Source organism: Centroberyx affinis, unplaced genomic scaffold (genome assembly GCF_046629955.1).
Source record: "Centroberyx affinis isolate AG114_WGS23_722 - 3 ecotype Tasmania unplaced genomic scaffold, CSIRO-AGI_Caff_v1 ptg000112l_1, whole genome shotgun sequence".
Taxonomy (NCBI): Eukaryota; Metazoa; Chordata; class Actinopteri; order Beryciformes; family Berycidae; genus Centroberyx; species Centroberyx affinis.
This window is the reverse complement of record NW_027278814.1, coordinates 464,486-480,280: the sequence shown is the minus strand read 5'-3', so window position 1 is coordinate 480,280 and position 15,795 is coordinate 464,486. Positions and strand designations below refer to the sequence as shown.

General features: G+C 42.3%; 1 protein-coding gene across 1 annotated transcript; it reads right to left on the bottom strand.

Annotated features, from left to right (window-relative positions):
* Positions 1 to 802: 802 nt before the first annotated feature.
* Positions 803 to 3,066, bottom strand: LOC139650442 (caldesmon). Its single transcript, XM_071527104.1, has 4 exons — positions 2,973 to 3,066; positions 1,702 to 1,830; positions 1,506 to 1,603; positions 803 to 1,189 (listed from the first exon to the last, which is right to left on the bottom strand). Exons 1-4 carry the CDS (start codon positions 3,064 to 3,066, stop codon positions 803 to 805), a joined length of 708 nt encoding a protein of 235 aa, XP_071383205.1.
* Between the last annotated feature and the right edge of the window lie 12,729 nt (positions 3,067 to 15,795).

Sequence of the window (15,795 nt, the reverse complement as noted above, 5' to 3'; positions counted from 1 at the left end):
TGATGTGTTCAGTAGTTAAGTGAGTGGGTCACAGTAGAAGAAATACTTTGTGATGAAATAGTGGAGCAACATTACAGAAGTTCTTTAAATAATTGGGCTCAAAGGTGCTGTCTAGGCGAACTGCCAAGATCAGGGTAAAAGCATGAAGTTGCTGAGGAAAAGAGCTTTTAATTGGGCTCTTTGAACCATTTGTCAGATGGCTTAATGGGGGTTAACTGGGTCAAAATCTTGATCTTTGTTTGCCCTGTTAAGGCCACTCCATATAAATTAAAAAGATCTTACAGCATACTAATCTTAAACAGTAAACTGGACTGGCACTATTGGTAATCGATAGATTCAAGAAATCAAGGAATCTTGGGTCTTTTAACACAAAGAGGAATCTAGAAAGTGTAATCAAGTGATCACATGGAAATTTAGCAGTTCACAAAAGCATGTCTACTCTATAGAATAGAACTGTCAGAGTTTAAAATTTCAGCAAAATTCAAAAGCGTGAAACTTCTTCACAGGCAAAAGAAAGATCCATCACACAAAATCACATCAATCCATCAAAGCCACAAAGGCCTGGCAGATAGACATCCATTGTGTTCCTGTCACTATAATAATGTCATGGTTACACGACTGGGAGCACACAGTATTCCTGAGACTCGCTGTTACTATTTGAAAGGCATATTTCTGTTTGAAAGAACAAACTATTATGAAGTTAATATTGCCACCTATTTACAAATGTTTTCACATCAATTTACATAGGTGCAAACTCTTTAGAGTATGAAGTGGTATGTGTCTTTGCCACAGGAGCAAGAAATCAAGCTTTTTGAGACTTTTTCTTCTGTTTCTTTTCCTCCTGCCCTTTGCTCTTCATGAGTATTTCCTCCGCCTCATTTTCTTCATCCTCATCTTCCTCTTCAGCCGCCTCTCTGAGTTTGCCCTCTTTTTCTCTCTCTTTCTTATCTTTGATCTCTTCATCTCTGACTTTCTTGGCTCTCCTGTTCTTTAATTTGCCCTCTCTTTGTTTAGTGAGTTTTTTGTCTGGCTGTGGCCTGTTTCTCAGACCTCTTGACCCTCGCGCTGCTGCTCCTCTCTTTGACTTCCCTCTTTTGGCTTCTCTGTCATCATCCTCCTCGTCATCCTCCTCTTCGTCATCAAAGTCTGGCAGCCACCAAAACATCACTTCCCACAGAGAAGTCTCAGGCTACAGGGACAGAACGCAAGAAGGGCTTAAAACAAGACTACTAGTGGTAGATGTTTGGCTGTGGCTTTTAAGATTGGCTACCATACCAGCCATTCTGGCAGGTAACAATCAATCAAAGGTCTTATATTCTAAAACCCCAGTCAATCCCATAATTAACCAGTCACAATGACTTGTAGACAAACATGGTGCATTGCTGCTGTGATGAAAACATTTTGATAATATACGCCTGTGATGTAGAATAATTAAGAATATCTTCCTTGGAGGCCAATAGTGAGTGTTTTAAGCCTAAATATGTCTTGTCTTTTTCTTTGTTTACCTCTGGCGGTTGCCTCCTGTGTCTTAATGTGCCCGAGCGTCTGACTGTCAGTCCGGCCTCCTCCTCCTCCTCCACTGCTCCCTGACCTCGCAGAGTTTCTGTTTTGAAAGGAGAACACCCAGTTATAGAAGGCACACACTATTGTACTTCAGGTCCTGCTTTTGTTTGCTCAGAATCGCCAGGCTGGTTTACTTGCCATGCAGTCTCTGAAACCCCGAGGTGAGCACCAGGATGGTAATGGCCACAAACAGACAGCGGTTGAGAGTGACGTTCTCCCACGGTGTTTCAATCTGGGTCTGGATGGACATGGCTTTACGCAAAGACGCTGAAGGAAAAAGAGAGCGACAGAGGGGGGAGTATTTGTCTCAATCAAATGTCTACAAATTTAAAGCTGACAAGGATGGCAGGGTTGTAGAGAAAGATATAAGAAAGAAAAAGGGAGATAGAGGATGTGAGTGACTCACTTGTTCTGGGGAAGCTGGTTTCCCTGGGTAAAGTCTTGGGTACCGGCTGTGGTGGCTGTAGAACTGGAGCAGTTTCCTATTGGAGAGTGATATGTGGCTTATTGCTCCAAGTACAGTATGATTTGTGAGGAAGGCATTTTTGAGCTGTGTATACACTGAAAATGTTGGTTGGTTTCCAACTAACCTCTTTCATTTTTCTGGTAGCATACATTTCTGGAACAGACAGATGGAGTTTTATTGAAGGGTGATAAACATCGACAACAACCAAAGCCATAAACATACCATGTTTGTTTTTCCACATTAACTTTATGTGTATATACATAAATTCTTGTTGACTGTAAATAAGCTTTATGTTTCGATTTTTTTAACCTATCCTGTACACTAAATACAAGTCTAGTGTGCCAAAGTTTATATTACAAACAACCCTTTACAAATTAAAAATACATTAACACTCACATAGTGACGTACTGTTAATTCTTAATAGCTCTGGTTTTCTGGTGGGAGGTCTGGGCTACTCTGCCTGGATTATTCTTGTTTCCATTTGGATCATGGATTGGATGGCTAACAGTTGCGTTTATAACCCATACATAGGCAAGTGGAGAAGATCAAGTCAAGTTATGTGCAAGAAAAGAAGGAAGAAGGGATAATATGTGTATGTTTAGGGCGGGGAAAGCTTTTTGCACCCAAATGATTAGTGAAATGAACATGATCTGTACACCAACCATCCATGCAGTATGACTATGAGGTGAATTATCACTGTGGTGCTTTTGACTTTTGCTTTGGGATCATATTTCAATGGATTGGTGTCTATACAGAGGTATGCTTCCACAACCAGCCTGTTCTGCTCTCCAGTATTTATAGACGCCAGTGTTCAACAGACCTGAAAGTGAGAATGTATACTTTGGATGAGAGCTTTTGTGTGATAGCGTTACAGCTTGTGTGTGTGTGTGTGTGTGTGTGTGTGTGTGTGTGTGTGTGTGTGTGTGTGTGTGTACGCTCCCACCTGGTCTGCGGATCTGTCGAACAGGCTTCTGTGGAGGAGGCTCTGGTCTTGGCGGCCCTAACTCCTCCTCAAATGTCTCATAGCTTTCCTCCATCCCTTCCCTGAGAGAGAGATAAACAGAGAGAGAGAGCGGCTGCTCATAAATGAACAGGGTAAAAATGATTGAGTAGATCCGGACACACAGGGCTTTGCATATGAGATATAGTCTGAGTCCAGTCAAGCCTATGGATTTGTTGGTATTTTTAGAAATGCTATTCTTGCCAGCTGTTGCTTTCAAAATAAAGCTATTAAATTATACATATAATCATTCAACACTTTGTGCTGTAGATTTGTTTTCCCTTTCTGTTTCCTTATCAATGTTCCTGTTTAGTGGCACAAAGCCATACAAGTAGAGCCAGCTTCTCTGTTTTATGAATAAACTTGACACAGTTTCATAACCTTGAAAATTACAGATGAATGCATTGAGGCCATCATGTCTTACATGACATTTCTAATCGGACACTGAGCTAATGTCCTAGCAGTCCTATAAATAGATGAAGCAATGCCAGAGGAGAGACGGATGAATACATACAGCTTATAAATATACAGAAAGAAAGGGTTGATGTTACCATTATGCTCATGGCTCTTCTCTCCCGTAATGAAGCCTAACCCTTGACCTTGACTGGAGAAAGTCGGAGAAAGGCCTACCTGCTGCGACATTAGGGTCCCCTGGGAGCGTCGGGGGAGCCTTTGTCAAAGAGCCGTTGTTCCTCTGCAGAGATGGCAGCACAGTCACCCTCTGAACCGCCTGACAGCCAAGCACAGGTGGCGGAGAATGAAAAAACAAAAAGCATTGAGCGTCAGTCAGAGGCGTTGACTGGAGCAGGGTCAACGCTGCCATGTGCCATACAGCTGTCAAACCCCAAAAGGGATGAGTGGGGTGAAGAAGGGGCAGAGGTTGTCCCAAATGTTGACAAATTCTGGGCCTTGCAGGAGAAATCTGATCATAATCGCATCTGACTCGGTATAAAAGGAGTTATAACAAATCAATTCCAAAGATTTCTGACAACTAAAGCAACAACACTCCATATAAACAATAGATTAAAAAAAATGTTTTATTGTTGTGAGTTTTTGACAATAAAATGGGCAAACGGCATCAATATTGTAGCGCTACAAGTGTATAGTGGAGATTTTATTATGGATGCCATTTTCCACTGTGTCAATAGGACTTTGTCTTGAATATCTCTGGACCTTTACAGTCATTGGTCTGGACATCATACGGATATTGTCTTATTCACCAGCAGAGAGCGCCACTCTCACAGGTAACAGCAGCAGTAGATGGCGCGTCAGGCTGCTTTGCTCTGCTGACTGCTGAGATGGAACCAAAGACAGACTAGCTGTCAGGCAGATCAACAGAAAGACTAACACTCTTCCTTATGTGCTGACCAACGACCACACTCTATTGGTCATTTTGGTTTCTTTGTAATGGATCTTTTTGTAAATACCTGAGTGAATCTGTCCCATCCATTGGACGAAGCAAGAAGGTGTTTCTATACAGTGTGTTCATTCTCAAGCTTTGAGGCATATTTGTCTAATTATATGATTCAGAGGTTGCAAAAGAGAAACTGTGTCAACAGATTAAAAGATGGTTGATTGGGTTACAGCAGGGTCAGGTGAATGCAGGCCAGCTTTATATGGGATGGGAGAGGACGTGTTGGTAAACAGACTCAGCTTGTGGCAAATGGTGATGACTCATACCTTTGTTGTTTGGGACTGTGCCCTTTATGTTGAATCACACATTGCTATGCCCATCAGTAATCAGTTGAATTTGACATAATCTCTCTCCAACCTTGCCCCTGGGTAGATTGACCAAGAGAGAGCGGTGTCTCGAATGACACCCAGAGCTGCATCACATGACATCCTGCTGCTGTTCTCCACATACGGCTCTAAAATTTACCAGCGCCACAATCTTTGTCAGTAGTGCTGCTGTGATCGGCCCTCAATCAAAACCTTAGCAGATCTGTTTAATGTCTTTGTTTAACATATAACATATAGCAACATGTAACATACAAGTATATGACATCTTATGCATTCATGTGTGGATGTGCCACAGGATATCTCCTAGTTCCATGTACAAATACACTATTGGCATCATGAATGCATTTAGAGTTATTCTTGCTTATAATGAGCAATTCTACAGGCTTAATTGACCAAATGCACACTCTCACCCAGTTGATTTGTCAATGCTTATTAGTCCCAAGGATATGGCCTCATAACTAGCTGAAATGCATCATCTGTGTGAATAGTTCTTTGTTCAATTGCTGCTGATTGAAAATCACAGTTCGTTTTGCTAAATTAATTCTTCCAAATGAAGTCTTCCATAAATCAAACTGAGCCCTCTAAACTGACAAATTTCCTCCTTAATGTTAAGTTTCTTGAGTAGCCAAAGCTCCTGTTTCTCATTCACGAGGCATTTCTATTTTGAAAAGTGTAACTCTGCCAAGTTTGGGCCAAAGTCTTAAGGAATGTTTCAAGGACAACACAAGCCCCCTATGGACGCGTCGTGCCCGATAAAGTGAGCTAACATTGCTCCAGGACTTCTGCGTTCCAAATTCGGGCACAAGAGAGATCCGGGTTGGATGAAGCTTTCTGTCCCCTTTTGTCCTTATATAATGGGGACTGCGCTCAAAGGACAGACTGACTGTCCAGCACCCAGTGGGAGCCGCTCTATGCCCTCCCTCACCGAGGAGTATGTTGGAGCGTGAAATAACATTAAGTACGTAGTCTGCCTGGAACTCACAGGCTTGGATGACTTTACTACAGGGAGTCCAATTAAACCTGAAATTAATGATTGTGTTCTGAATAATTATTCAGTCAGTGTGAGGGAAATCGTGACGTGTCTTTATGGAGCTAACATTGAGAGATGAGTCTGATGTTTCACACTTCATCATGGCCAGAGATGGGCATTGTGCTGGGAATGAAGTAGGAGCTTAGACACTGGAAATGTACATGGAATTAACTAGAACTGGGTTAGGGGTGAACGGATGAATGGATGCTGATGGAGAAAAAGGATAGAAATGGAGGAGATGCCGCTGTAGCCCCGTAGCAGGCAAAGATAATGACAGAAGCGGAGAATTAATTATCCGTTCTGGATTTCTCTTCTATGTCGGAGCATTTTCCGGAAAGCAATCTTCTTTCCGGTACAGCAAAGCCGTTCCATTCAGCTCTCTCTGGCGGACTGTGGTTCGTTGAGGTGGGGAATCAACCTCCAGCGGAGCGGCGTCAGCACTTCTGAATCAAATTATTCACATTCAGGAGACAGGCACAGGTTGTATGTGGGAGTTTCACAAACTGAATGTTCAACAGAGGAACATGAAATACAGTTCAGGCTTTTCTTATACAGTGTTTCTGCAGAAGATGAGTTGGGAGAGAAAAGTGAAGTGTTTAACAAAAGTGTTTCTTTGCCTGTGCGACTGTTGTGAGGATAAATCATATTCTGTTTACATGCGCTGAGGAGTGACTTTGTGCTCCCGATGTTGCTGACCCAGCAGTACGTCTCTCACTGAGACTGTGTGTATATAATAAAGTGAACACATTGCAGTCAGTTACACCTTTAATATCTCTTATTAAAACATACAGACAGACATTTATATAATTTGTTGTTTTTACTCTTATTTTGATTTATTGTCATTATATTTGCTTGTTGTCTGGCATTTTTATTGTTTGTCTTATTGACTTTTTTACACTGTCTTGTAAAAAGCTTTTTAAATAAAGATGATTATAATGCACAAAACAAGCAGCTACCCATCCTTGGAGCATATATACTGTACATTAGGGTTAGATGCCTTTACCCAGAAGCACCTTGGCTGTCTGGGCACTGGGATTGAACTAACAACCCTTCAGTTACTAGACAGCCTCTCTAAACAACCTCCCGCCTCTTCAGCACAGACATACTGTATGTCTGCATTTCACCTCCTGTTTCTTAGATGTGTTGACAGTGAAAACCTGTTTGAGGAGAAAAGACGTCAGACTCACAAGGATTCAGTTCTATTCCTCTTGCCTTTCACTTTGAATGTTTTAACTACAGCATTCATGTTCTGTCCGAGCCACTGTGGGATACATGTGTTTTTCTATCACTCTGTATCTCTTCCGCTCACTCAGCCTTTGATCTTTCAGAGACCGCTACATGTAACTGACCGGATCATGAGTGTGAGCCTGACCGGGTTCACGAGGGAGCGCTGTGCCGTAATCTGTACTGTGCCCTCAGGCAGATAAATGTTCAAATGTCTAATCAATGTGATAATCTGTCCCTCATTCTCCCGCAGCAGGAGGGGGAAGCAGAGGAGGAACGTCCAGAGACATAGACCTCTGAGAAAAGAACAGAACAGAAAGTCCTGGACCTGAGCTGGAGCGAGACACTAGCAGATGATAATGGCCGGCATAGGGAATAGGATGACAGGGAAAAAGAAGAGCGTTTTTCATCATGTCCAAGCTATGCCTTTCCTCCCATTGATCTTTTTCCCCCCAAATGTCTTGAACCCTCATTTCATCATTATGAGATGATGATGGTAGAGGAGATAGAGGAAAGATGAGGGAATTGGGAAGCGAAGAAGAGAGAGGAAAAAAAAAAAGAGTAATTGGTTGGAGATATTGAATTGCCCAAAAAAAGCATTGGCCGCCCGAATTGGTAGTGTTTGCTCCAAAATAATAAGTTCAAGGCTCAGCTATAGCCCATAGCCTGTCTTATTCTAACTGTGATGTTGTGGATTATTACAGCCAAGGTATTTTTATGGATACATACACAAGCTCGCTCTTTCCTTCTCTCTGTTATTGTCTTTGTCTCTGTATCTCTTTCTGTCTCTCTCTTATGACCTTTTCCAAATTTCAGCCTTTAAAACTAGTTCACCGCTTATTTTTTTTTTACGTTTATTTATCTAGGGATGGTCGACTGATTGAGCAGGCTCTTTTTCAGCGATGAACCGCTTCACACTCACAGTCAAACGCATTTGCACCTGAGAGCTTCTTGGCCTTAATGTGTGCTGTTCTCTCTCTCTCTCTGTTTCTCTCCCTCTCTCTGTCTCTCACTGTGTCTCCAGGCCGTTTTATTGATGGAGTAATTTGCCCTGAGATTGTACTGTGGTCTCCGGGGTGCTATGTGTATTAATTACCATCTATTCATCTGGGGCTGTTCAGCCTTTCAGCGTGCTCCAGAGCAATGGTTCCAGGCCAATGCTTCACAGCGTCTGTCACAGCCCTAATGCTTCGGCAGAAGTGTGCGTGCCTGTGAGAGACGACTAATGCGAGTCCTCTTGCACAGAAGAATGTGATTTAGAACTACTTTTCAGTGATAACAATGTTGCTGACATTTGGAAGAGACGTAAAACTGACACCATACATCTTCTGGGCATCCTGAAACTCTCATCATCCTGAATGCCTTGTGTTGGTAATTGTTTACCATTATGGAGTGGAAAAGCCATCTGAACCCTTTAAACCCCCTTCACTATTATTTCTCCAGCCCAATCTCACATTGCGAGTTGGATTATAAATGCTTTTTTCTCAGCATGACATCAACAGCCTCTTTGGGGTCTTCAAATCTCTCTCTCTCTCTCTCTCTCTCTCTCTCTCTGTGTGTGTGCATGTCTGTTCATGCATGGTAGTTGTGTGCATGCATGCCTATGATCAATAACTCATTCCAGTCTCTCAAACTCAGTAGGAATTGGTGAAATTGCTAATCAATTTAAAATAAAGCTTTCATTTAAATTGAGTGCAGAGTGAGAGCGAGACTGGGAGACAGAGAGAGAGAGAGGGGAGAGGCAAAAAGAGGGAGGGGTTTTGTTTTGCCAAGAATGATAAAACAATGAGACACAATGAGACAGACAGACAGAAATACAGACAGGGGATTTGATGGAGATGGTGGCTGGCTGGTGTTAATTCCACTATCAGCTGGAGTATTTGATGTTAGCGCTGATAGAGCAGGGATTTGTGCTCTCCTCTGATCCCCCCACCACTACCACCACCGCACTTCTGTCAATCATAAACACACAAGGGCTCAAAAGCATGCATATTTTATCAGAGAAATATGTTTTTTCACAGTAATGCACAGTTCAAACATTCTCAACAGCAATCAATCTCTCTCTTCGCATCTCTCTTGTTATCTGTTTTACTCTTTCCCACTCAGTCTGAAAAATACATGACAGCACAGGTAGCACTCTGGATCACAGGTTCATGTCGTGCTGCAGCTTTCCCAAACAGCTGCCTATCGAAGCCCCCACTGCCATCCCACCCCTGTATGACGACTGGTGAGAGGATTACTGCATACCTGCTCCATTTTATCTCCCAACCCTCCTCTTACTCTCCTCATCCATCATCCCTCTTCTCAGACTAATCAAACGCACTTCTCTCTCCATCTCTGTTCAGCCTCTCCTGATATAATCCTCCATGGCTTTAAAGGTGAGATTAGTCATTTGCAGGGGTGAGTGGAGTAACAAAATACCTAGTCAAGTAGAAGTCCTGTTACTTTACTGAATTAATACAATTATATTGTTGTAAAAGTAAAGGTACTTCAGTAAAGGTACTTCAAGGTAAAAAGTAGCTTGTTTAAAATGTATTCAGAGTAAAAGTTACTGAGTTCCTACATTTCTTCTGCTAATGTAACTTTCTGCTAACTGGCCAGTTCTGGACATCCTTGACATAACACACACTTTTGATATGGGATTTCTTTTTTAGCATCTTGAATATGTATGATTTCACCTTTCATCGCAAAACTCTTCAAAAAATGAGTGCTAAAAGGTAGCCAGTAAAGGCGTTGCGGTTGGGGTGGCAGATGGGCGTATACATTTGCCTTCGATGCCGACCACCAGGGTTTGATTCCCAGCGCACATTTCAACCGTAAGCCACATTTAAATTTTTAACCAGCATTTTTCTTATTTAACCATGACCAAACCATTTCTCTAACCTTAGCCAAGTTGTTTTAGTTGCCTAAGCATATCTGTAACAAAAGTTGTTTTATTTGCCAAAACTTACATTTTCAAATTTGTGGTGGAGGAACGTAATTCAGGTCGTGGTGGAGGCACGTTTTTTAGGTCGTGTTCATTTCACGAAAAAAAAGTCGTTTTTAGGTCATGTTCATTTCCCGAAAAAAATTTAAAAATCGTGTCCATGTACACGAATCAATAGATTAAATTTTCGTGACTATTTCACAAACTGCCGTGAGATGGTGTTGAACTTGAACATAACATATTTCTGCAAATTGTAATGCACAATTACTCTTTATTTGCTTAGTTTAACAAAGAATAAAACAGTAAATGTGGCATGTGCAAAAGTTTAGGCACCCTTTTAGTTGATCCATTAGGTAATTGACTTGTTAGGCCTTAATTCAATCTAGGTGAAGACAGTTCCACAGTTTAATAAATTCCCTGACCCTTCTAACCTCAGGTGTTGTGCTTACAATCAACAACCATGGGGTCCTCTAAGCAGCTGGCTGACTCAGGGGAAGGCTATAAAAAGATATCTAAACGCTACCTGCTTGCAGTTTCCACTGTCCGAAACCTCATTAAGAAATGGCAGTTAAGGGGAACTGTTGAAGTCAAGACAAGAGCTGGAAGACCAAGAAAATCTCTGATAGCACTGCTGTTAGGATGGTCAGGTATGCAAAGTAAAACCCCCAGAGGACCTGCAGGAAGGTTTAGCTGGTGCTGGAGTAATGGTGCACCGCTCCACTGTGCAGCACTGCTTGTACAAACATGAGCTGCATGGAAGAGTCATCAAAAGGAAACCTTACCTGCGATCTCATCACAAAAGACAATGTTTTCAGTATGCAACACAACACTTAGATGAGCCAGAGGCTTTTTGGAACAAAGTGCTGTGGACTGATGAAGCAAAAATGGATCTCTTTGGCCACAATCACCAAAGGTACGTTTGGAGAACTAAAGGAGAAGCATTTGAAGAAAAAAACACTTTACCAACTGTTAAGCATGGGGGTGGATCTATTATGCTTTGCCAAAGCATGCCACTGGCTGTCACACAACCCCAAAGCAGCTTTGGGGTTGTGTGGCAGCCAGTGGCACAGGAAGTATTGTGCGGGTAGAGGGAAGAATGGATTCTAATAAGTATCAACAAATCCTGGAAGCTAATGTCCCAGAGTCAGAGAAGAAACTGAAGCTGAAGAGGTTGGATATTACAAAAAGACAATGATCCAAAACATGCCTCAAAATCAACCATGAAAGACATAAGGAACATAAAGAAACAAAAGATTAAGGTTTTGTAATGGCCTGCACAGTCCCCAGACTTGAATATTATTGAAAATCTGTGGTTAGACCTCAAACATGCGGTACGTGCAATGCGACCTAAGAATATTTCTGAACTAGAAGCGTTCCTAGGAGGAGTGGAAAGAAATTCCCAAAGCGAGAATAGAGAAACTGTTAGCTGGCTACAAGAAACATTTGGAGGCTGTGAATTCTGCCAAAGAAGCACTGACTGACAGGGTGCCCAAACTTTTGCACATGCCACATTTACTGTTTTTTCCAATCTGTTAAATTCAGCAAATATAATGATTATGCATTAAAATTTGCAGAAATGTCTGAAACTGATTAGCTCTGAAGCAATGCTTGTCAAATGGCTAATCTGTACTCTGTCATGGATGTCATTCAAATTGAAACTAAGTATAATACTTCAGTCAAAACCATCTCAAATCAAAGTAAAATTACTAACGCCAAGAACTACGCATAAAAGTACAAGTACACAAAAAGCTACTCAATTAGAGTAACAAGAGTAACTGTAATTCATTAGTTCCACCCTTGGCACTGCAATTTGCAATATTCCTTTTTAATACCAATGTTTAAAGGCGGGTTTGGGGAGAAATGTGAGAGTAGGAGACAGGAGGCTTCAGAGACATTCGTCAGTTCTCTTGTCATTTTTTAGGCTGCTTAGTATTCACATCTGCTGCAGTCTCATTTGTGATCTCATTACAACGGATGTCTTTCACAACCTGGCTGTCTGATTTTGAAACTCTGAAATTCTTTTTTCTCTGTCTCTTTGTCTTTGTCTCTCCCCCCTCTCTCTGTTCCCTGTTACCATTTTCTTTTCTCTTCTGGAATATTTTACCCTCTACCACTCTGCCCCTCTCTGCCTCTATCACTCCCTCACTGGTGTTTGTGTGTGAGCAGCCTTTCAGCCAGCCCCTGGTTGTCAAATGATTGTAGATAATTACAGCTATTTGACTGCAGCTTTCACATCCAGTCCTTTCTGAAGGCACTTACAGAGGGAGAACACGCCAAGCCAGGGCTCTTATCTGTCTCTCCGGATAACTGTGGCCACAATGGCAGAGAGAATATGACAGAAGATACATCTTATATCTGACTGATGTAGACAACACTGGTGCTATTAGCTGTTCAGAAGTCGAGCCAAAGCTATCCAGAGGATCCAGTGAAAACCTCAGTGTCTAAATAGCAGAAGCTCCAAGTGTAGGAGATAATTTCAGATTCTTTTAGGGACTAAAATTCTTAAAGAACTAAAATTGAGGGAGAAATTGCAGATCAGATGTTGTGAGTGATGTTTTTACAATACTAGATCCATGATGCGGTGATACTACGTTCATGACACTAATTATTGCAACTCAATACTGCAATTGATTAGAAAATCCCTTCTTAATGTCTTTTTTTCACTGAATAACACCCCAACGCGGTGTTTCATGTCTCTGAAATGTAAAAAAACCCCAATATCTATATTTGGTGTGAATGTCTCGATGTTATATTGTGGGAGAAAATAGCTCACTGTTAGACTTAACTAAGTGTATGGTTTCCCCAGCTCCTGTTGTTGATGATGCTGTAGTGGCAGGCTCAGAGGTAATTGAGTTTTTCCTCAGAGTGTGTTTTTTTTTAGGGACTGCCCCGTTCCCTCACATATTGTGCGCCTAATCCTGGTTTGAAGGAATGTAATTGTTCTCGAGCTGTCGTACATTAGCTACATGCCTCTCAGCTCAGTGCTATATCCAGAACAGTAGGAATGAGTCAGACTCTTTATGATGACAGCTCTCCCTGTCTTTCCCTCTCTCCCTCTCTTTCTCTCAATGCCTGCCTGACAATTCCCCCCCCCTTTCTTTTCCTTCCCTGCTTCTTGTCTTCTGCTCCCTCTCTCCATCCTCCCTCCCTCCTCCCCTCTGCCTACTTACATAAGCTGTGTTTTGTGCGGTGACAGAGGAGACTTGAGGACTCATCGCAGTCCTCACTCAACAGGAACCCCCTTCTGTCTGTCTCCTTGTTTCACGGGGAGCCGTGACAGCTGCACACTTGACCGCAGGCAAGCATAGATAATAGCAAGGGAGATCAAAGCAGAAAAGATAATGCGCGCACACACACACACACACACACGGACGCACTTTCTCTTTCTCTTGCTCTCTGCTCTCTCTAGCTTTCTATCTCCCACACACACAAACACTCTCTCTCTGTTACACACTCCCTCCAAATATGTGGTGCACTAGTTTCAAAGTGGTCAAAAAAAGTTCTGAGCAATAGTTTGTGTTTTTTGATAATATCAAATGAATGATTTATTAGACTCTGTCAAACACTGTCCCCATGATGAAAGAAGAGATGCGAGGATGACAGAAGTTGGAAGCAAGAGAAGGACAAGATTGTGACTGTGGATATTCAAGGACTAATAACAGCTAACGTACTAGTGTCACTACCAGTCTCTTGAAAAAGTTATCACTTTTTACTATTGTACAGTCAGTTGACAAGCGACATAACTAACATTATGACGGGCTAACAAGAATACAAAATAGATGATTTGGTTGACTGAATATTTTGTTTATATGGGAGTCTATGAGCAGGATACTGTTTTTCCTGTTTTTTCCCATCTCTTTGCCCCGCCTCTCCTTCTGTACCTACGGACTGTGAAATTAGGCAGCTAGAGGAAAGGAGGAATTAGAAGAACTATATGGAAGGAAGTCAGTATAACTGAACTGTTCTCCTGGCCTGCCTCAGGCTTGTCTTGTCCTGCAAGGCAGAGCGCAGATTCCTTCCCAGCATCATGCCCCACACACACACACACACACACACACACACACACACACACACTCACGTACGCACTGACAAATGGGCAGTCCTTGGTTTCTTTATCTCACCACTGCAGGCACTCACAGACAAACCCCTCTGATCTCACACACAGGCTTGCATATGTGATCCTAATGCTCAATGTGTGTTTGTCGGTGCGTCTGTGTATCAACCTGGCCACAGATTTCTAAATACATCGTCTGTTAGTGTGTGTGTCTGCACAGTGTACATGGCTGTCACTGTGTCACATGTGTCACTGACAGTTCTTTGAACTCTCTAGCTTCAAAACACAGGACCCAGCAGTCTTTTTGTACATATACGAGGAACACGTATGTATTTGAGTCAGATTTGCATTCCCCATTGAGCTGTTTATAGTCTTTTGCATGTGTGAATGTTTTGTTTGCAAGGTCTGGGCATGCTTCACTGCCGCCTGCTTTCATTCATCTAACTGGGCCATTTGCATGAATGCGACCCTTTAATCGTATCAGTGATCATCCCTCTGGTTGCTGATACCCGTAAATCTCTGTGTTTCTCTCTCTGTTTATTCATGTTATTCAAGTCCTTCAGTGTACAGGAGTTGTGCTTTGGTTTAGGTGTCAGCATCTATAGGAATCCAGGAAACCAGATATGCAGCCCAGCACAAACATAGAACAACAGCGAAAAAATAACAATCAATATGAGATCAATATGTGAGCGAGACGTCTGTCAGCCTGTTTGTGGGAGTTGTGCTCATGTATGCATAATGGAATTTCTGCTTGATTGTGAATGCCTGAGTATGTCGGTGTGTGTGTGCACCTGCAGCTGGTGATAAGAGGGTGATCAGTGTGTGCCTCATATTAATAGTAAAAGACTGCTCCAATTTCATCTGTGCGTAGGAGTCCCTAGCTAAATACCCTACCAGGTGCCAAAATAAAATAAGATTACAATTTATTGTCTCAGTCCATTTAGAGTGCAGTAATTAAAGCGAACGAGAGCCTCATTTATCAATGTTTCCTTTTCCATATGCGTGAATTGTTGAAAGATGCTTGACCAAGCACTTGATAATTTGTTAATATATCACAAGATAATTTGAAGCCCACTGTGAATGCAAACACAGCTTAGACATTGCACAACCTGTGCCAAAAGTGTCAACCTTTTGGCAGATGTAATGCATTACAAATGGGAGATAGACAGTATTTTGCTGTCGTCACCTTGCCAAGACTTGGGTCTGTATCTGCTCTCTATAACAATGAGGCCCATATCAGCTGTGCCATGGTCCTGGTCTCAGCTGTTAGGTGGTCATGCCAGCCAATCGCGGCCCGGCCTGCATCAGCAGACATCATCTATCCCCTGTCAGTTTCTTTCCCCGTTGGGAGATAACACTCTCCATCACTCACTCCTCTCCATCAGCCCCTGTGATTGGCTTATTATCAGCTGTCCAGCACAGAGAATGAATGGGCCATGCATCAGTGCACACATCATTGCTTGTACACCCACACATATGAACCCCCATACACACGCACACGCACACACACACACACACACACACACACACACACCAACATACAGAAACATACACATCAGTGCACCTAAAAGGATAACACATTTTTGTCTCTGTCAGTTGCAATAGCCTGGTGGGACACAGGCATTAGTTGAACACACACACACATGAGGGTGAATACGCATGGGTGCGCTTACATATGCACACAGGTTCACATGACAACAGAGGACATGAAAACCTTAAGGGCACTGGACAGTGTGACACTGCCAACAGTGATGCTACACTGCTAAACCTGTCACTTGATTCTTCCTGGGTA